Source organism: Carcharhinus amblyrhynchos, chromosome 4, assembly GCF_965287045.1.
Source record: "Carcharhinus amblyrhynchos chromosome 4, sCarAmb.v2.hapA, whole genome shotgun sequence".
NCBI lineage: Eukaryota > Metazoa > Chordata > Chondrichthyes > Carcharhiniformes > Carcharhinidae > Carcharhinus > Carcharhinus amblyrhynchos.
Window position 1 is genome coordinate 67,630,030 of NC_137327.1, and position 21,888 is coordinate 67,651,917.

The 21,888-nt window shown below is 44.0% G+C and overlaps 1 protein-coding gene across 1 annotated transcript in view; it reads right to left on the reverse strand.

Annotated features, from left to right (window-relative positions):
* The window catches only part of LOC145342088 (TSC22 domain family protein 3-like), a 37,060-nt gene extending 16,579 nt beyond the window's left edge, over positions 1-20,481 (reverse strand). Inside the window, exon 1 of the mRNA XM_080187300.1 lies at positions 20,392-20,481. Within this exon, the coding sequence (XP_080043426.1) occupies positions 20,392-20,441 (50 nt within the window). The 5' untranslated portion in view covers positions 20,442-20,481. The remainder of the gene's footprint in view (positions 1-20,391) is intronic.
* Between the last annotated feature and the right edge of the window lie 1,407 nt (positions 20,482-21,888).

The window sequence follows — 21,888 nt, forward strand, 5'->3', positions numbered from 1 at the left end:
TCCATTTAAAATGGCGGAAGCAAAAGTTGGGAGTAGTAATGATGACAGTGGGAAAGGCCTGGACAGTAGTCAAAGTCCTGGTGGGGATTTGTTTAAATATCTCCAAGTGTGGCTAAGGTTTGATCAAAGTAAAAGAAATCTCATGGGAGATAGTAAAGATAGTTTACCTCTGGTTGAAAAGGAAACACATGAGTCATAGAGTCAAAGAGTAATTGACATACAGCACAGAAATAGGTCCTCTGGCCTAACTGGTCCATGCTGACCATGGTGTCGTCTCAGCCACAATCCCACCCAGGCATATTTCCATAACCCCACACATTCATCCTGTCAATCCCCTGACACTAAGGGGCAATTTAATATGGCCAATCCACCTAACCCACAGAGTTAGGTGGAGTTAGGAAACCAGAGCAACCAGGAAAACCCATGCGGACACAGGGAGAACGTGCAATCTCCACACAGACAGTGACACAAGGCCAGAATTGAACTGGCATCCCTGTCGCTGTGAGGCAGCAGTGCAAACCACTGTGCCATCTGCGCCATAGCTTCAACTCTGGTTTCCTTTACCACTAAACAAACCGGACTGGCTTATCCTGTTTGACCTGATGGTGCTTTTCTTAAACCAGCAACACTACGACTTTGTGTATCCTGCTTTATGACAATGAAAACATCTGAGGCTTGTTATTTCTCTTCCATCCCCATTTGCTGAGGATTGGCACATGGATTTCAATACAGGTAAGTGTGAGGTGTTGCATTTTGGAAAATCAAACCAGAGTAGGACTTTAACAGTGAATTGTAGGGCCTTGGAGAGTTGAGGAACAGAGGGAACTGGAGTTACAAGTATATAGTTAGTTGAAAATGATGTGACAGGTAGACTGGGTGTGAAGAAGGCATTCAGACACTGGCCATCATCAGTCAAGGCTTTGAGTATGGGAGTTGGGATATTATGTTACAGTTGTATAAGTCATTGATGAGGCCGCACTTGGAGTATTGTATACAATTTTGGTCACCCTGTTATAGGAAAGACATTGATAAACTGGAAAGAATGCAAAGAAGATTTACGAGGATGTTGCCAGGGCCTGAGTTATAGGGAGAGGTTGGCCAAAGTAGGACCTTGGTACATAGGGGAATGAGGGGTGACCTTATTAAGGTATATAAAATCCTGAGGGGCATAGATAGGATGAATGGATAGTCTTTTTCCCAGGGAAGAGGAATTGAAAACTAGAGAGCATCGGTTTAAGGTGAGCGGGGAAAGATTTAAAAGGAACCTGAGGGGCAGTGTCTTCACGCAGAGAGCGGTGCATATATGGAATCAGTTGCCAGAGAAAATGGTTGAGGCAGGTACAATAGCAATATTTAAAAAGCATTTGGATAGGTTCATGGATGCAAAAGGGTTAGAGGGATATGGGCCAAACATGAGTAATTGGGATGTGAATTCCTCATGGGAAGAAGACTAAGAACTCATCTCCTGACCCTCACACACTGTGCTATGAATACATCTGATGACTTGGACAAAGTAAGGAAGATTGGTCTGATTGTGGATGATGCTAAAATTGGCACTGTTGCGGATCGTGATGAAGATTGTCAGAGAATACAGCAGGATACAGATAGGCTGGAAAATTGGCTAGAGAAATGGCAGATAGAATTTAATCCGGGCAAACGTGAAGTGATGCATTTTGGTAGATCCACTTTAGGTAGGAGCTATAAAATAAATGGCAGAACCATCAGAGGCATAGATACATACAGAGAGACCTTGGAGTACATGCCCGTAGATCCTTAAAAGTGGCAGCACAGATGTAAAAGGTGGTGAAGAAAGCATAAGGCATGCTTACCTTCATGGAATGGGACATTGAGTGTAAAAGTTGGCAAATTATGTTACAGTTAAATAAAACGTTGGTTGGGTCACATTTGGAATAATGTGTCCAATTCTGATTACCACAGTACCAGGACATGAAAGCTTTGGAGAGAGTACAGAAAAGGTTTACCAGGATGTTGCCTGGTATGGAGGGTATCAGCTATGAGGAGAGATTGAATAAACTGGGATTGTCCTCCTTGGAAAGTCGGAGGCTGAGGGGCGACCTGATAAAAGTTTATAAAATTATGAAGGATATAGATAGGGTGAACAGTTGGAAGCTTTTTCCCAGGGTGGAAATGACAATTATAAAGGGGCACAAGTTCAAGATAAGGGGGGAAAGGTTCAGTGGAGATGTGCAGGGGAAATGTTTTTACACAGAGGGTAGTGGGGGCATGAATGCACTGCTAAGTGAGGTGGTTGAGGCAGATACGTTAGCGACATTTAAGACTTATTTGGATAGACACATGAACAGACAGGCAACAGAGGCATATAAATGGTTGGTCTAGATAGCACATAATCGGCGCAGGCCAAAGGGCCTGTTCATGTCCTGTACTGTTCTTTGTTCTTTGAGAAGGAGCATGAATATTATTCCAGCCATATAACCTGCCAGACTTCTAACCAGGGAAGGCAGTTTGGATATGAGCCCAAGTTGACTGTGGTCAGGTGACTGAACAGACACCACAGTCATACCATATCCTAAAGAACTATAGACTCAGTTCAGTAGACTAGTTGTCCCTATAAAAAGGACAAAGAACAAAAAAAATTACAGCAGAGGAACAGGCCTTTTGGCCCTCCAAGCTTGTGCCGATCATGATGCCCTAACTAAAAGAAAATCTGCCCATACTCGGTCTGCATCCCTCTATTTTTTCCCAATTCATGTACCCATCCAATTATCTCAAATGTTGCTAATGTGCCTGCTTTCACCACCTCCTCTGGCAGCATGTTCCAGGCACCCATCACTCTCTGCATGAAAAACTTCTCCTGCACATCACCCTTAAACTTTCTCCCTCTCACATTGAACCTGTGCCCCCTTGTAATTGACACTTCCATCCTTAGAAAAAACCTCTGACTATCCACCCTGTCTATGTATCTCACAATTTTCTACACCTCTATCAGGTCTCCTCTTAGCTTCTGTTTTCCCAGTGAAAACAATCCATGCTGGCTTTCGCACTATCAATAAGAACAAAAAGCTCCAAGCAGCAAATCCCGACACAGGCAAAACTCTGTTTGGTTTGAATGCATTTTGCAAAGAATGATTTTTCAGCATGACATTATCCCTGTGTCTGTGAAGCAAAATCAGATCAATGAGACAGACTGTTCTCCATCTCAGAATGAACAAAGAGAGTTTTGCCAGCATCTCTCCACAACAAATAGCATTCTCTCTGCTGGCTGATTGAAGAGGTATACTAATCTGTGGCAAGCACAAGTCAGGAGTTTGATTAAATACTTTCCAGTTGCCTAAATGCAGCCCCAACAACATTCAGAGATCTCAACACCATCCAAGAGAAAGCAGCCTATTTGATCAATGTCACATCCATGACATCATGTATTCACTCCCTCCACCATCGACACATAGTAGCAGCCATGTGTACCATCCACAAGATACGTTGCGGCAACTCACCAAGGCTCCTTCAACAACCCCAGATAAATGTGAGGTGATGCATTTTGGAAGAAGTAATGTAGGGGGCAGTTATACAAGAAATGATAGGACTATTAAGAGTATAGAAACACAGAGGGACCTAGGTGTGCAAGTACACAAGTCCTTGAAGGTGGCGGTACAGGTGGAGAAGTTGGCGAAGAAGGCTTATAGTATGCTTGCCTTTATAGGAAGGGGTATAGAGTATAAAAGCTGGCATCTAATGTTGCAGTTGTATAGAACGTTGGTTAGACCGCATTTGGAGTACTGTGTCCAGCTCTGGTCGCCATACTACCGGAAGGGCGTGGAGACCCTGGAGAGAGTGCAGAGGAGGACTACCAGGATGCTGCCTGGTATGAAAGGACTTAGCTATGAGGAGAGATTGGGCAAATTGGGGCTGTTCTCCCTAGAAAGACGGAGAATGAGGGGAGATCTATTAGAAGTGTGTAAGATTATGAGGGTATAGATAGAGTGAACAGTGGTAAGCTTTTTCCCAGGTTGGATATGAAAATCATGAGGGGCCATGGGCTTAGCGTGAGAGGGGCGAGGTATAATTCAGATGTTAGAGGGAGGTTTTTCACACAGAGGGTTGTGGGGGCCTGGAATGCACTGCCAAGTAGGGTGTGGAGGCAGGCACGCTAGAGTTGTTTAAGGCTTACCTAGATAGGCACATGAGCAGACTAGAGATGGAGGGATACAAAAGATGGTTCTAAATAAGGATCAAGAGCCTCAGGACTTTCCTGGGAATCAGTAAATTCCTATGGGCCATCCAACATATTTTATGGCTCACCTGTCTTACGTTTGAGCTTCTGGTGATCTTCCATGAATGTCTGTATAAGCTGTGTATGTTTATTGATGTCTTTTTTTTACATCCACAGGTGATTCAGTCCGCCTTGTTGTCCAACAAGGGGCATACACACGGTGGGCCGTGCGAGGGCTGCTCTTGGATGTTGCTTCGAGAAGTGTCTAGTGCTTCACGCCATTGGTGTATGCTTAAACTGGACCAGCTGATGGGCACATGACAGCTCAATGACTATCACTGTTTGCTGTGCAGATACATGGATTTAGGCTGGTGTCTGTGGGAGTTTGCACATTCTCCCCATGCTTGCGTGGGTTTTCTCTGGGTGCTCCAGTTTCCTCCCCCACCCCAAAAACATGCTCTTAGGCTGATTGGTGTTAACAAATTGTCCCTAAATTAGGCGTCCCTCAATCTGGTTATAATTCTTTAAATTTGCACACCTTTATTGTGGAGTCCAGTAGGTGTAGACAAAGGTCATAGGTAGAAGAGGGATTGGAATGAGGCACTCACTGAATGTTAAAATGGCGGTGCGGGCTTGTAGGGCCAAAGGGCCTGTTTCCTGTGCTGTGTTGTTCTTTGTTCTTTGTCCTAACCCGCAACCATCTAGATTCTTCTTGAAACCTTATCTACTCCAAGGAGATCACTCTTCCAAATATTGCATACCATTATAGTAACTCCTCAAACCCTCTAGATTATAGGCCTTGATATCCTTGTTGAAGTGTGGTAAGCATAATTGAACACAGCTTATTTCTTATTCAAGGCAGCGATGATGGTGGGGGCTGGGGGGAGCCTTGAGACCTCCATGGTGGGCTGGTGAGGTGTTTTATTGCTGTTCTGATTGTGACACCCTTTAAAGAAGGTGCCTCCATTCTCAAAGCAGCCGGGTTTTGCTAGTATGTTGATGCCCACCCCCAACCCCCCCAAAAGGATGGCATGAAACACTTGGCAGAATGTCATAAGATCTGGAGAGAAACATGCCAGTTTTCTCATCAGAAATAACACTCAATTTCGCCCAATATCATAATGAGGAAGTGGAGACCTTTGCATATTCGAAGAATGAAAAATTGGCAGAAGTTCATCAAGTTGTATTACTGGTGGGTTATAGAAAGGATGTTTTGTGGATGAAGCATGAGGTTGCAGTAGGAACTTAGGAGTAAGGAAAACTTGAGTTAAAATACGAGAACACTTTTATTTGCCTGGACTGCATACAGATGTTGAATTTTTCTATACATGTCAGATAATTGGAAAACTTCAAGCAGTAATCAAACCAGCACCCTTAAAACCCATTCTGGCATTTGAACAACCTTTTACGAGGGTCCTAATTGATTGCCTAAAACGAAAAGTGGGAATCAGTATTTGTCGACCATGATGGATGTGTCCAGAGGCCATTTCATTACGTAATGTTACAGGATTGTAGAGGATTTACTTCAATTGTTTATCAGATCCGGATTGCCCACAGAAATACAATCAAATCAGAGATCCAGTTTTACATCAAAGTTATTCAAGAAGGCAATGGATAACTTAGGAATAACGCAAGTTAAATCAATTGCATATTGTCTAGCATCGCAGTGAGCATTAAAAGGGTGGCATCAAACTTCAAAGACCATGTTGAGGGCCTGTAGTTAGGATTATCGAGAGGATTGGGAAAAGGGACGCCATTTGTGCTTTTTGCAATTAGAGATGCACCTAATAAACCAATTAAATTTAGTCAATTTGAATTGATTTTTGGTCATGAGGTAACAGTCATAGAGGTTTACAGCATGGAAACAGGCTCTTTGGCCCAACTTGTCCGTGCCGTCCTTTTTCTTTAAAACCCCTAAGCTAATCCCAATTGCCTGCATTTGGCCCATATCCCTCTATACCCATCCTACCCATGTAACTATCTAAATGCTTTTTAAAATGTAAAATTGTACGAGCCTTTACTACTACCTCTGGCAGCTTGTTCCAGGCACTCACCACCCTCTGTGTGAAAAAATTGCCCCTCTGGACACTTTTGTATCTCTCCTCTCTCACCTTAAACCTATGCCCTCTAGTTTTAGGCTCCCCTACCTTTGGGAAAAGATATTGACTATCTACCTTGTCTGTGCCCCTCATTATTTTATAAACTTCTATAAGGTCACCCCTTAGCCTCCTACGCTCCAGAGAAAAAAGTCCTGATTTATCCAGCCTCTCCTTATAACTCAGTCCATCAAGTCCTGATAGCATCCTAGTAAATCTTTTCTGTACTCTTTCTTGTTTAATAGTTTCCTTCCTATAATGATGTGACCAGAATTGCACACAGTATTCCAAGTCTGGTCTTACCAATGTCTCGTACAACTTCAACAAGACATCCCAACTCCTGTATTCGGTGTTCTGACCAATGAAACCAAGCATACTGAATGCCTCCTTCACCATTCTGTCCACCACTTTCAAGGAGCTATGAACATGTAACCCTAGATCTCTTTGTTTTGTAACTCTTCGCAACGCTCTACCATTAGCTGAGTGAGTCCTGCCCTGGTTCAATCTACCAAAATGCATCATCTCGCATTTGTCTAAATTAAACTCCATCTGTCATTCGTCAGTCCACTAGCCCAATTGATCAACTTCCCATTGCAATTAGAGATAACTTTCTTCATTTTCACCACTTAAATTGATCAAAGACAAATTGGTGAGTCAGCATTTTGAGACTATAACCAGAACTCTGCCGCCTTGCCCGTCATGGTATTGGCGCAGGCAAGATTCTTATAATGGAAATCTCCATTGACCTCAAGCAGGAATTTCTGGTCTCACCCAAGCCCAATGTCTTCTAGGAGGGTGTAGCAGCGGCCTTCAGTGCTCGGCACTGGCACAGTGGACCACTGACCAATGCTGGAAGAAGATGAACAACCCCTTTCGGGCAGGAAAGATGAGTGCACATCCCATCCTGTTCCATTTGTCATGCCTGCAATGTCGAGCCATCCCTGATACCTTGCAACCTTCCAGCATCTGGTCCCCCAGCACATTCCTCCAACCCCTCTGGCACCCACAATCACAACCTCAGACTGCCAAGGCATAACACCAGACATGCTGGTTAGGTTCATTGGCTATGCTAAATTCTCCCTCTGTGTACCCGAACAGGTTCCGGAGTGTGGAAACTAGGGGATTTTCACAGTAACTTCATCACGGTGATAATGTAAGCCTACTTGTGAAACTAATAAATGATAAATAAATAAAAAGATTGCCTGGAGCCACTGCAGTTCCCTCATTGTTGCAACTGCTTCAGAGCAGGTATCATTCTGCCTGGCCCTAACCTCAACCCTGGAACATCTGGACAACAAGTACATTTATGTCAGACTCCATTTATTGATTACAGCTCAGCCTTCAACACCATTATCCCAACAAAACCTACCTCCAAACTCTGATGGGATTGAGGGTGATTCAGTGGTTTGGATCAGAAATTGGCTAGCTGTAAGAAGACAAAGGGTGATGGTTGATGGGAAATGTTCATCTTGGAGCTCAGTTACTAGTGATGTACCGCAAAGATCTGTTTTGGAGCCACTGTTGTTTATCATTTTTATAAATGACCTGGATGAGGGCATAGAAGGATGGGTTAGTAAATTTGCGGATGACACTAAAGTCGGTGAAGTTGTGGACAGTGCGGAAGGATGCTGCAGGTTACAGAGGGACATAGAAAAGCTGCAGAGCTGGGCTGAGAGGTGGCAAATGGGGTTTAATGCGGAAAAGCGTAAGTGATTCACTTTGGAAGGAGTAACAGGAATACAGAGTACTGGGCTAATGGTAAGTTACTTGGTAGTGTGGATGAACAGAGAGATCTCGGTGTCCATGTGCTTAGATCCCTGAAAGTTGGCATCCAGGTTGATAGGGTTGTTAAGAAGGTGTACGGTATGTTAACTTTTATTTGTAGAGGGATTGAGTTTTGGAACCATGAGGTCATGTACCTGTACAAAACTCTGGTGCGGCCACACTTGGAGTATTGCGTACAGTTCTGGTTGCTACATTATAGGAAGGATGTGGAAGCATTAGAAAGGGTGGAGAGGAGATTTACCAGGATGTTGCCTGGTATGGTGGGAAGGTCTTATGAGGAAAGGCTGAGGGACTTAAGACTGTTTTCATTAGAGAGAAGAAGGTTAAGAGGTGACTTAATAGAGGCATATATGATCATCAGAGGATTAGATAGGCATGTCTTTTGGACTGTGGGAGGAAACCGGAGTACCCGGAGGAAACCCACGCAGACATGGGGAGAACATACAAACTCCTTGGATGGAGATGGCTAGCATGAGGGGACATAGCTTTAAATCAAGGGGTGATAGATATAGGACAGATGTCAGAGGTAGGTTCTTTACTCAGAGAGCAGTAAGGGCATGGAATGCCTTGCCTGCAACAGTAGTGGATTTGCCAACATTAAGGGCATTTAAATGATCATTGGATAAACATATGGATGATATTGGAATATTGTAAGTTAGATGGGCTTTAGATTGGTTTCACAGGTCGGTGCAACGCCTAGGGCTGAAGAGCCTGTACTGCGCTGTAATGTGCTATGTTTTATATTCTGAGGCCTAGGGCTTGCTTCTGTGACTGGATCCTAGATTTCCAAATCGACAAAATGCAATCAGTAAGGATAGATAATGACACATCCACCACAATTATGCTCAACACCAGTGCCTCACAAGGCTGTGTCCACAGCCCTTACACTCCTTATACAGTTATGACTGCGTGGCAAAATTCGGCTCCAACTTCATTTTCAAGTTTGGGGATGACACCACCCACCGTAGTGGTCAGATCTCAAATAATGACAAGATGGAGTACAGAGGAAAGAGAGAATCTGGTGAAATGGTGCAATACAATAAATTTATTATTAGCCACAAGCAAGGCTTTTATTAACACTACAATGAAGTTATTGTGAAATCCCCCTAGTCGCCACACCCCAGCGCCTGTTCTTATAATGGATTGTAACATTAAATCCCTGTTCGGGCCAATGTACCTAAGCAACACATCTTTCAGACTTTGGGAAGAAATTGGAGCACCTGAAGGAAACTCAGGCAGACATGGAGAGAATGTGCAAACTCCACACAGACAGTGACCCAAGCCGGGAATCAAACCTACGTCCCTGGCGCTATGAGGCAGCAGTCCTAACCACTGTGCCACTGTGTCTCCCTCAGGGTGTTTTGTATAGGACAAGGGACAGTTAACCCCCAAACACTACTTCAGTGTTTCCATCCCTCCTCTAACCAAAAATTAAGTCACTGTGAGGACCACAAGCTAGAGAAAGCTGAGTTGAGATTCAGTTATCCTTTTAACTGCAGAAGAGTAGTTAGGGCAGTGGTATGCTCCTTCTGGCAGATGTGGGAGCAATCTAATCTCCCTGACAATTTTATCTGCAGGAGTTGTGTCCAGCTGCAACTCCTCATAGACCGCATTGTTCAGTTGGAGCAGCAGCTAGACTCACTGCGTACAGGGGGCAAAGAGTGTGATAGAAGTTAATTATAGAGAGGTTATCACACACAGGTTCAGTCAGATAGATGGATGACTGCCAGGACAGGCAGGCAGGTAGTGCAGAAGTCTCCTGTGGCTATTCCCCTTTCAAACAGATAAACCGTTTTGGATACTGTTGAAGGATATAGCCTCTCAGGGGAAAATACCAACAACAGCCAGGCCTATCACAGCACACCTGATTCTGCTGTAGAACAGGGTTGGACAAACAACAACTGAGCAGTAGTAATACAGTCGGGTGGCTTTGACATCCATCATTATGAAGTGCTTTGAAAGGTTAGCACAAATTGGAGATTGCAGAGCCTTTGGCTTTGAACTTCATGTCGTCATTGGCTACAGGTATAGTGCCGGAAGACTGGAGGATAGCAAATGTTGTCCCCTTGTTCAAGAAGGGGAGTAGAGACCATCCTGGGAATTATAGACTGGTGAGCCTTACTTCTGTTGTGGGCAAAGTTTTGGAAAGAATTATAAGGGATAGGATTTATAATCATCTAGAGAGAAATAATTTGATTAGGGATAGTCAACATGGTTTTGTGAAGCGTAAGACGTGCCTCACACACCTTATTGAGTTTTTTGAAAAGGTGACCAACGAGGTGGATAAGGGTGAGGCAGTTGACATGGTATATATGGATTTTAGTAAAGCGTTTGATAAGGTTCCCCATGGTAGGCTACTGCAGAAAATGCAGATGCATGGGATTGAGGGTGATTTAGCAGTTTGGATCAGGCATTGGCTAGCTGATAGAAGACAGAGGGTGGTGGTTGATGGGAAATATTCAACCTGGAGTTCAGCTACTAGTGGTGTCCCTCAGGGATCTGTTTTGGTGCCACTGCTGTTTGTCATTTTTATAAATGACCTAGATGAGGGTGAAGAAGGATGGGTTAATAAATTTGCTGACAACACCAAAGTCGGAGGAGTTGTAGACAGTGAGGATGGATGTTACAGTTTGCAGAGGGACATAGATAAGCTGCAGAGCTGAGCTGAGAGGTGGCAAATGGAGTTTAATGCGGAAAAGTGTGAGGTGATTCACTTTGGTAAGAGTAACAGGAGTACAGAATATAGGGCAAATGGAAGAACTCTTGGTAGTGTTGACGAGCAGAGAGATCTCGGTGTGCATGTGCATAGATCTGTGAAAGTTGGCACCCAGATTGTTAAGAAGGCGTATGGTGTGTTAGCTTTTATTGGTAGAGGGATTGAATTTCGGAGCCATGAGGTCATGTTGCAATTGTACAAAACTCTGATGCGGCCGCACTTGGAGTATTGCGTACAGTTCTGGTCGCCGCATTATAAGAAGGATGTGGAGGCATTGGAAAGGGTGCAGAGGAGGTTTACTAGGATGTTGCCTGGTATGGTGGGAAGGTCTTATGAGGAAAGGCTGAGGGATTTGAGGTTGTTTTTGTTAGAGAGAAGAAGGTTGAGAGGTGACCTAATTGAGGCATACAAGAAGATCAGAGGGTTAGATAGGGTGGATAGTGAGAGCCTTTTTCCTCGGATGGTGATGGCTAACACGAGGGGACGTAGCTTTAAATTAAGGGGTGGTAATTATAGGATGGATTTCAGAGGTAGGTTCTTTACTCAGAGGGTAGTAAGGGCGTGGAATGCCCTGCCTGCAGCAGTTGTGGACTCGCCAACATTAAGCGTGTTCAAATGGTCAGTGGATAGGCATATGGATAACATTGGAATAGTTTAGGTTAGAGGGTCATTAGATTGGTTCCACTGGTCGGCGCAACATCGAGGGCCGAAGGGCCTATACTGCACTGTAATGTTCTGTCTAACTATGGAATCAATTCCAGCCTCCTGGATTGCCTAGATCCACTGCAGTTTGCTTGCTGCCGCAACAGGTCCACAGCAGATGCTATCTCCCGGGACCTGTACTCAACCCTGGAACACCTAGATAATAAAGACACCTAATAAAGACTTACATTTATTGACTGCAGCTCAGCCTTCAACACCATTATTCCTACGAAACCCACCTCTAAACTCCGTGGCCTCAGAGTGGGTTTAGCTCCTCCCTCTGCGACTGGGTCCTGAAGTTCAGAACCTAAAGGCTGCAATCAGTAAGGATAAGCAATAACACCTCCTCCGCGATCATCTTCAACACTGGTGTCCCACAAGGCTGTGTCCTCAGCCCCCTACTATACTCCTTATCCACGTATGACAATGTGGCCAAATTTCCCTGTAACTCGATTTTCAAGTTTGCTAATGACACCACCGTAGTGGGTTGGATCCCAAACAACGATGAGACAGGATAAAGGAATGAGATAGAGAATCTGGTGAACTGATGCGATACAGTAATCTTTCCCTCAATTTCAACAAAATGATAGTCATCGACTTCAGGAAGCGTAGTGGAGAACATACCCCTGTCTACATCAATGGGGATGAAGTAGAAATGGTCGACAACTTCAGGTTTTTAGGTGTCCAGATGACCAACAACTGTCCTGGTTCCCCCATGCCAACACAATAGTTAAGAAAGCCCACCAATGCCTCTATTTTCTCAGAAGACTAAAGAAATTTGGCATGTCAGCTATGAATCTCACCAACTTTTACAGATGCACCATAGAAAGCATTCTTTCTGGTTGTTGTATTGCAGCTTGGTATGGCTCCTGCACTGCCCAAGACCACAAAAACCACAAAATGCCGTGAATTTAGCCCAATCCATCAGGCAAATAAGCTTCCCATCCATTGACTTTGTCTACATTTCCCACTGCCATGGAAAAGCAGCCAGCATAATTAAGGACCCCATGCATCATGTACCTACTTTCTTCCGTCGGGAAAAAGATACAAAATTTTGAGGTCATGTAACAAGTGACTGAAGAACAGCTTCTTCCCTGCTGCCATCAGTCTTTTGAGTGGACCTATCTACACTAAGTGATCTTGCTATACACCCTAGCAGTGATTGTAATATTACGTTCTGCACTCTCTCCTTTCCTTCTCTATGAACGGTATTCTTTGTCTGGAAAGCACACAAGAAGCAATACAAATTGTACTTTTTGTATAAACTGTATACTGATATATGTGACAATAATAAATCAAATCAAATAATAGAGCTCTTGCTAGTTAAAGGTACAGATAGATGTTTCTGTGGCTGCAATCGAGACGCCAGGCTTGTGTGTTGCCTCCCTGGTGCCAGGGTCAAAGATATCTCTGAGTGGTTAAAGGACATTCTTAAGGTGAGCAGCCAGAAGTCATTGTACACATTGGTACCAATGATATAGATAGGAAAAAGGATGAGGTCCTGAAGTGTGAATATAATGTTAGGCAGAAGGCTGAAGTGCAGAACCTTGAGGGTAGTAGTTCCTGAAATATTCTGGTGCCAGGTGCTAGTGAAAGAAGGAGTAGGAAGATTAGGCAAATGAATGTGTGGCTTGAGAGCTGGTGCAGGGGGCAGGGATTTAGATTTGTCGGTCATTGGGATCTCTTCTGGAAAAGGGGTGACCTGTTCAAGAGCAACGGGTTACACCTGAACTGGAGGCAGACTAAATATCCTGGTGGGGAGATTTGCTAGAGCCACTTGGGAAAGTATAGGCGAGTTTGGCAGGGGTGTGGGACCCAAAACAGTAGGGAGTCAGAAGAGAAGGTTGAGGACAACACGGAAGTTAAAGAGAGCCCGCGAAATAGTAAAGGCAGTGTCAGAAATCCGAGTACTAAACAGATCAGGCAAGAGCAGGGCAGAGAAAGTGAAGTTTAAATTAAACTGCACTTATATTCTAATGCAAGAGGGCTGACGGACAAGGCAGATGAACTCAGGACATGGATGGGTACAGAGGATATTATAGGTATTTCTGAAAGATGGCTAAGGGAGTGACAGGACTGGCAACTCAATTTTCCAGGGTACAGATGCCATAGGGAAGATAGAAAGGAGGTAAGAGAGGAGGGGGAGAACATCACAGCAGTACTGAGAGGGGATATTTCTGAGGGTTCTATATGGGTAGAACTGAGAAATAAGAAAGGGGAGATCCCATTAACAGGATTGTACTATAAGCCCCCAAAGACTCAGTGGGAAATTAAGGAACAGATGTATAAGGTGATTACGGATACTTCCAAGAAAAATAAGGTGGTCGTAGTAGGAGACTTTAACTTTCCCAATATTGACTGGGACGGCCATAGTTTTATTTATTTGTGTCACAACCACTGCAATGAAGTAGGGAACCTGGGTGACTCAGGATATTGAGGCCCTGGTCAAGAAGAACAAGGAGGCATATGACACGCATAGGCAGATGGTATTAAGTGGATCCCTTGAAGAGTACAGAGGGTGTCGGAGTAGTTAAGAGAGAAATTAGGAGGCAGAAAGGGGACACAAAATTGCTTTTGCAGATAAGGCAAAAGAGAATCCAAACAACTTATATAAACATAAAGGGTGAAAAAAACTAGCGAAAGAAAAGGATCTCTTAAAGATCAACCTATGTGTGGATCCACAAGAGATGGGTGAGATCCTAAATGAATATTTATCATCAGTATTTACTGTTGAAAAGGGCATGGATGTTAGGGAATAATAATATCTTGAGGAGTGTACAGATTACAGAGGAGGTGTTGTTGGAATTCTTAAAATCAAGGTAGATAAATCTCCAGGACCTGATGAAATGTATCCCACGACATTGGGGAAGCTGGGGAGGAAATTGCGGGCCCCCTAGCAGAGATATTTGAATCATTGACAGCCATAAAGAGGTGCCTGAAGAATGGAGGGTGGCAAATGTTGTGCCATTGTTTAAGAAGGGCTGCATGGAAAAGCCTGGGAACTACAGGCTGGTGAGCCCAAGCCTGTAGTAGGTAAGTTGTAAGAAGATATTCTGAGAGACAGGATCTACATACATTTAGAAAGGCAAAGACTGATTCAGGACAGTCAGCATGGCTTTGTGAGTGGAAAGTCATGTTCCACAAATTTGTTGAGATTTTTGAAGAGTTAACCAAGAAGGTAGATGAGGGCAGTGCATTCAACATGTACATGGACTTTAGCAAAGCCTTTGACAGCATAAAGTTAAATCTAAGGAGCGGTAGCCGATTGGATGCAAAACTGGCTTGATGACAGAAGACAGAAGGTGGTTGTAGAGGATTGTTTTTGAAACTGGAGGTCTATGACCAGTGATGTGCCTCAGGGATCAGTGCTGGGTCCACTGTTATTTGTCATTCATATGAACAATTTGGACTGGAATTTAGGAGGCACGATTAGTAAGTTTGCAGATGACACCAAGACTAATAGCATACTGGACAGTGACGAAGATTATCTAGGATTGTAATGGGATCTTGATCAATTGGGCCAGTGGTTGATAAATGGCAGGTGGAGTTCAATTTACATAAATGTGAGGTAATGCATTTTGGTAGATAGAACCAGGGACTTAGTTGATGGTAGGGTGTTGGAGAGATTTAAAGGACAAAGAGATCTAGGTGTACAGGTGCATAGCTCTTTGAAAGTGGAGTCATAGGTGGACAAGATGGTGAAGGCGGCATTTGGCATGAATACAGGAGTTGGGATGTCTTTTTGAAGTTGTACAAGACATTGGTACGGTCACACTTGGAATACTGTGCGCAGTTCTGGTTGCCCTATTATAGAAAGGATATTATTAAACTAGAAAGAGTGCAGAAAAGATTTACTAGGGTGCTGCCAGGACGTAATGGTTTGAGTTATAAGGAGAGGCTGAATAGACTGGGACTTTATTCCCTGGAGCGTAGGAGACTTAGAGTAATTTTATAGAAGTCAATAAAATAATGAGGGGTAGATAAGGTAAGATAGTCAACATCTTTTCCCAACAACAGGGGAATCTAAAACTCGAGGGTTTAAGGTGAGAGATACAAAAGGTCCAGAGGGGCAGTTTCTTCACACAGAAAGTTATGAGTACCTGGAATGAGTTGCCAGAGGGATAGTAGAGGTGGGTACAATTTTGTGTTTTGAAAAGAATTTAGACAGTTACATGATAAGATTGATATAGAGGGCTATGGACCAAATGCGGGCAGTTGGGACTAGCTTAACGGTAAAAACTGGGTGGCGTGGACAAGTGGGCCGAAGGGCCTGTTTCCATGCTATAAACCTCTATGACCTCTAATGTCAGTGAAATGAAGGAGATAGTCACCAACTTCAGGAAATGTAGTGGAGGACATGCCCCTGCCTACTACAATAGGGATGATGTTGAAATGGTCGAGAGCTTCAATTTTCTAGATATCCAGATCACCAGCAATTTGTCCTGGTCTCTCCATGCCAACTCTATAGCTAAAAAAGCTAATTTTTTCAGAAGACTAAAGAAATTTGGCTTGTCCGCTACGATTCTCACCCATTTTTACAGATGCACCATAGAAAGCATCCTTTCATAATGTATCACAACTTGGTATGGCTCCTCCTCTGACCAAGACTGCAAGAAACTACAAAGGGTTGTGAAAGTAGCCCAGTCCATCACAAATATCAGTCTCCCATCCATTGCTTCTGTCAACACTTCCCGCTGTCTTGGGAAAGCATAATCAAGGATATCGTACTCCCCAGACTCCCTTTCCATCTTCCAAAGATGTGCAGGTTAGGCTGATTGCCCATGATGTACTGCCCCTTAGTGTCGGGGAACATAGAACATAGAACATAGAACATTACAGCGCAGAACAGGCCCTTCGGCCCACGATGTTGCGCCGATCAGTTAAAAAGCAATGACCCTCTAACCTAAACCAAACCCTTTCCATCCATAAACCTATCCACGGATCTCTTAAATGCCCCCAAACTAGGCGCATTTACAACTGCAGCAGGCAGGGCATTCCAATCCCTCACTACCCTCTGGGTAAAGAACCTACCCCTGACATCCGTCCTATAACTACCCCCCCTTAAATTAAAGCTATGCCCCCTCGTGCTAGCTTTCTCCATCCGGGGAAAAAGGCTATCACTGTCCACCCTATCTAAACCTCTAATCATCTTATATGTTTCAATAAGGTCCCCTCATAGCCGCCTTCTTTCTAACGAAAACAACCTCAAATCCCTCAGTCTCTCCTCATAGGACCTCCCCTCCATACTAGGCAACATCCTGGTAAACCTCCTCTGCACCCTCTCCAAAGCCTCCACATCCTTCCTGTAATGTGGGGACCAGAACCGCACACAATACTCCAAGTGCGGCCGCACCAGAGTTTTGTACAGTTGCAACATGACGCTGCGGCTCCTAAATTCAATCCCCCTACCAATAAATGCCAAGACACCGTATGCCTTCCTAACAACCCTATCTACTTGATTCCCAACTTTCAGGGATCTATGTACACATACACCTAGATCCCTCTGTTCATCCACACTATTCAGAGTCCTCCCGTTAGCCCTATACTCTACACATCCGTTATTCCTGCCAAAGTGAATTACCTCACACTTTTCCGCATTAAACTCCATCCGCCACCTCTCGGCCCAGCTCTGCAACTTGTCCAAGCCTCCCTGTAAACTAAGACACCCTTCCTCACTATCCACCACACCTCCGACTTTGGTGTCATCAGCAAATTTACTAATCCACCCATTCAGACTATAAATTCAGACTGTTCTGAATTCAGACTATAAATATGTGAAGTTATGGGGATTGGACCTGGGATTGTCAATGCAGGCTCGATGGGCCAAAGGCCCTTCTGCACTGTAGATTCTATGATTTTATCATCTCTGCATCCTCCTCAATGCTCACCCTCCCACCCAATTTTCTTTCATCTGCAGATTTGGGGATAATACATTTAGTTCCGTCTTCCAAATCAATAAAATATAATGTGAATATTTGGGGTCCTAGCACAAACCCCTGCGGTACCCTACTAATCATTGCCTGTCAATTGGAAAAAGAGTAAGAAGTACTCTCCATTCACCTGACGAAGAGGGAAACCTCAAAAGCTTGTGAGTTTACTATCAAATAAATCGGTTGGACTTAAACCTGGTATTGTCAGACTTCTGACTGTGTTTATCCCAGTCCAATTGGAAAAAGACCCATTTATACCAACCATTTGCTTCCTACCAGCTTTCTATCCATCTCAGGACATTAGCCGCAATACCATGCGCTTTAATTTTACATTGTAGTCTGCTATGTAAGGCCTTGTCAAAAGCCTTCTTAAAGTCTAAATGGATCACGGATCTGATTTTCCGAACCTGCTGTGCTGCTCAAGTAGTGCAGTGAGCTGGGAAATACTGGCAGGAGGGCTGAAACAGGAATTGCACTGGTGTTCATGCAGTCGCCACTTTCCTGGGACATTTTTTATGGTGTAATCAGCCTCACACCAGTAAACAGCACAAGGCTGATTATAATGTGTTAATCATGGTTTGAGTCTCACGATACTGTCTGGGCTCACTAATGTTTCTGAATCCACCGGGAAAGGTATCCACCAGCAAGGATTAAATCTGGTTCTCAGCAACAGGGACTGGGTGGGGACAGAGGCTGTTGAGGCTCCTGGGAGGTCAGAGGCAGGTGGGGTGCCTGTTGGGCAGTGCCAGCTTGGCACACTGGCACTGTCCACCGGGCACCAGGCAGTACCAAGGGAATGGGGCCTGATGGGTCTGGACCTTCTGGGGGGTGGGGTGGGGGGGGTGGGGCCAGACTGGGGGATGGGTATCAGATTATGATATCAGATAATATCCAATTCACTCGGGCCCTTCTTTCCTGTTTCTCGCTACCACTGAATATAACCCTTACAAACTGTAAACCACAAAAACGACCTCTGAAACTATATGTGATAACTATAAGCGATAAAACTATTAAATACTTACCCAACCTTACCCACTACTTACCAATCGGTTCTTTCCCTGTGTCGTCAACTACTGCAGCAGGGCAAAACCACTCCTGGGATTTAGAAGTTAGAAAACAAGGAGAAAAAGCACAGAGCATCTCTTTCCTCTCTGCACCGTATTCCTACTCAGCTCCTAATTCCTGTTAGCCCCTCATTCAGTCTGGCTGTGTCTCACTCAGGGTGAGGTCTCTCCCACAGTTTGTATGCAAGTTAGTAATGAGGGTGCCCTTAGGTAACAGTGATCATAAAATGGTTGAATACTCCATTCAGGTTGAGGGAGGGAAGAGTGGGCCCAAGATGAGTATTTTAAACTTAAGTAAGTGTAATGATGGCAGGGGAGCAGAGTGAATTGGCAAATGAGATGAAAGGGTATGTGCATAGCTATTCATTGCTGGTGTGTCAATCTGCTGGAAAATTTCCAACCCTGAAACATTTTGAAAATTACTGGATAAGGGGCAAGATGGTTACATGCCTTCCAGCATAGGTAGTCAATTGGCCATAGTTAAGAAACCTTTTTGAGGCCTTTCCCACACTGAGGGAAGATTTCCAGTTGACAGGTGCAATATTCTGACAGAAAAACAGCCAGTTAAATCAAACCGTTTCCTGGTGGTGGACAGTGGGCAGACATGGTTTTATATACAACCACGGTTTTAGATACAATACACACTACCCCTTCCCCACATCCTCCCCATTAGTGCTTAGAGAATGGTGCTCAGAGAATGCTGATGTGAGGCTCCCTGTGGGAGAAGAACAAAAATACATCCCTCTGATATCTGAGTTAAACGTCATCCCCCCACCCCCCCACCTTGAACCTGTGGCCCCTTGTGTTCGTCATCTCTGACCTGGGAGGAATTGGCAATCCACTCTCTGTTCACAATTGGGTGCCAATGTGTCATTGCTGGATAGACTCCTCCTGTTGATTTCACCAGCATTAGGAGTCCATCCATTATTGGATGGTGAGTATGCCAAACGTGACCAAACCTGAAAGACTCTATCAGATAATGACTTCTGACAGGGTCAGATCCTGTATTTCATCTGAAAAGTGGAGTGGTGACTCCAAGTGGAAAGTAGAGTGAAGTTTAAATGGACCAGTAGAGATGAGAAAATAGACAGCAGAGTCCATGGCTAAGGGCAATGAAAAGAGACTGTAAAGCTCTGCAGAATCCATGATAGGCAATAGCTTTTAAATGGGCTGGTGCAAATGATTACACAAAGTTTTTGGATATAGTAGATTCTACATGGAGCATGGGTGTAACCTTGATATGGAAAAGCAGGCTAATTTGATAGAAACAGTACATGCATGATGCTTTTTCTGCACTATAGGATTGTATCATCTACACCTTTTCCTTCTAACACTCCCAGATCAGGAACAGTAAGAACAAAGAACAAAAACAGCCCGGGAAACAGGCCCTTCGGCCCAACGAGCCCGCGCCGCCATCTTAACACCACCAGCGCCCCCCCTCCACCCATGACCCTTGTCTAATGTTTTATGGCCATCCACATTGAGGACGTAGACGCAGAATAAGCTCCCTCATCAAACATTCCCAGGACAGGTACAGCACAAAGTTAAACACAGAGTAAAACTCCCTTTACACTGTCCCCATAAAACACTCCAAGCACAGATACAGCATGGGTTTATATAGAGATTAACGCTCCCTCTATGCTGTCCCTACCAAACACTCCCAGCACTGGTACACTGTCCCTCTGACTGTGAATGCTGAATCTCAGTGATTGTAAATAGGGCTCATATAAAAGTGAATGGAGAGAACATGAAAACAACTTTGGTAATCCATTTGTTGTTTTGCAATATACATGAACTTTGCAACATAATATGAGAAAGCTGTCAAAAAACAGAATATTTTGAATGCCATTGAGGTAGCTCATCAAGCACAAAATTACTGATCATAATGGCTGCAGCAAAGACTACTCACCCATCTTTCTTGCGGAAAATACTTGGGGAGTAAGGAGGCTGGAATGTCATGCTGATTTGGGAAATTTAAGTTGTAATGCCTGGTCTTTGAGAATAGAGTGAATCGGAAAGCTGTAACATCAGAGAGATAGAGGAATGGTGCCAGCTGGTGGGAGATGAGTTTGGAGCCTACATTCCCACTGAAATTACTGTTTAATTAGTGTTTATTGTCTTTTGACAGAAACTGCAAAACATGTGACAAGATAGAGAGGGGGAAACAATGGATCCATTGTGAGGGGTAGGGAGGAATAATGACAGATTTGTGAGTAAACAGTGAGAAATCTAAAATGAATAATACATTCAATTCTTTATCAGAGTTCATCAGAATAGACAACAAGCACTGAACACACTGGTGTCAACACTGATCTCACTCAAACCAACACCAAATGCTGTCACACCAACATCAAACTCACCAAACCAAATACACCAACCCTGAGTGCACTAACGCCAATGCTGAACATGCAGACACTGAACACACTGTTGCTGACCATGCACATGTCTTGTCACTGACACTGAAATGCGCAGACTCAGAACGCACCAACACTGAGTTAATGCTGAGCACATTCAGTGCTTACTGACATGTGGGTGGGTTAGGAGAAATCCTTGGATTCCATTTTGGTTGCATTTGTCATTTTGTGATATGTTTGACCATAGCTTGTTCATTAATTCACATGCACCTCATTCTTAGCTTTGAATGTTAGAGTATAAGAAACATATTGTAAATCATTTCATCTTTCTGACCTGATCTATTATAACTTTTTTTTTTGTTTATTTGAACTTGTGGTTATTTTGAACTACAGGTGACTGATCTTGAAATTTATGTTCCAGATAGTATGATGAAGCAATCGGTAATAATTGGAACCATTAACCTGTTTGCTTGTGCAAAGTCATTTTACAAAATGACCTAATAAACACAATTGTTATGGTGGGAATTGTTCATAGACACACAGCGATATCTAGGCCTACAGGTCCCTAAAAATGGCAAGCACAAATGGAAAAGGTGGTGAAGAAAGCATATAGAACATAGAACATAGAACATTACAGCGCAGAACAGGCCCTTCAGCCCACGATGTTGCGCCGACCAGTCAAAAAACAATGACCCACTAATCTAAACCAATCCCTTTTCGTCCATAAACCTATCCACGGATCTCTTAAACGCCCCCAAACTAGGCGCATTTACAACTGCAGCAGGCAGGGCATTCCAATCCCTCACCATCCTCTGGGTAAAGAACCTACCCCTGACATCCGTCCTATAACTACCCCCCCTTAATTTAAAGCCATGCCCCCTCGTGCTAGCTTTCTCCATCCGAGGAAAAAGGCTATCACTATCCACCCTATCTAAACCTCTAATCATCTTATATGTTTCAATAAGATCCCCTCTTAGCCGCCTTCTTTCTAGCGAAAACAACCCCAAATCCCTCAGTCTCTCCTCATAGGACCTCCCCTCCATACCAGGCAA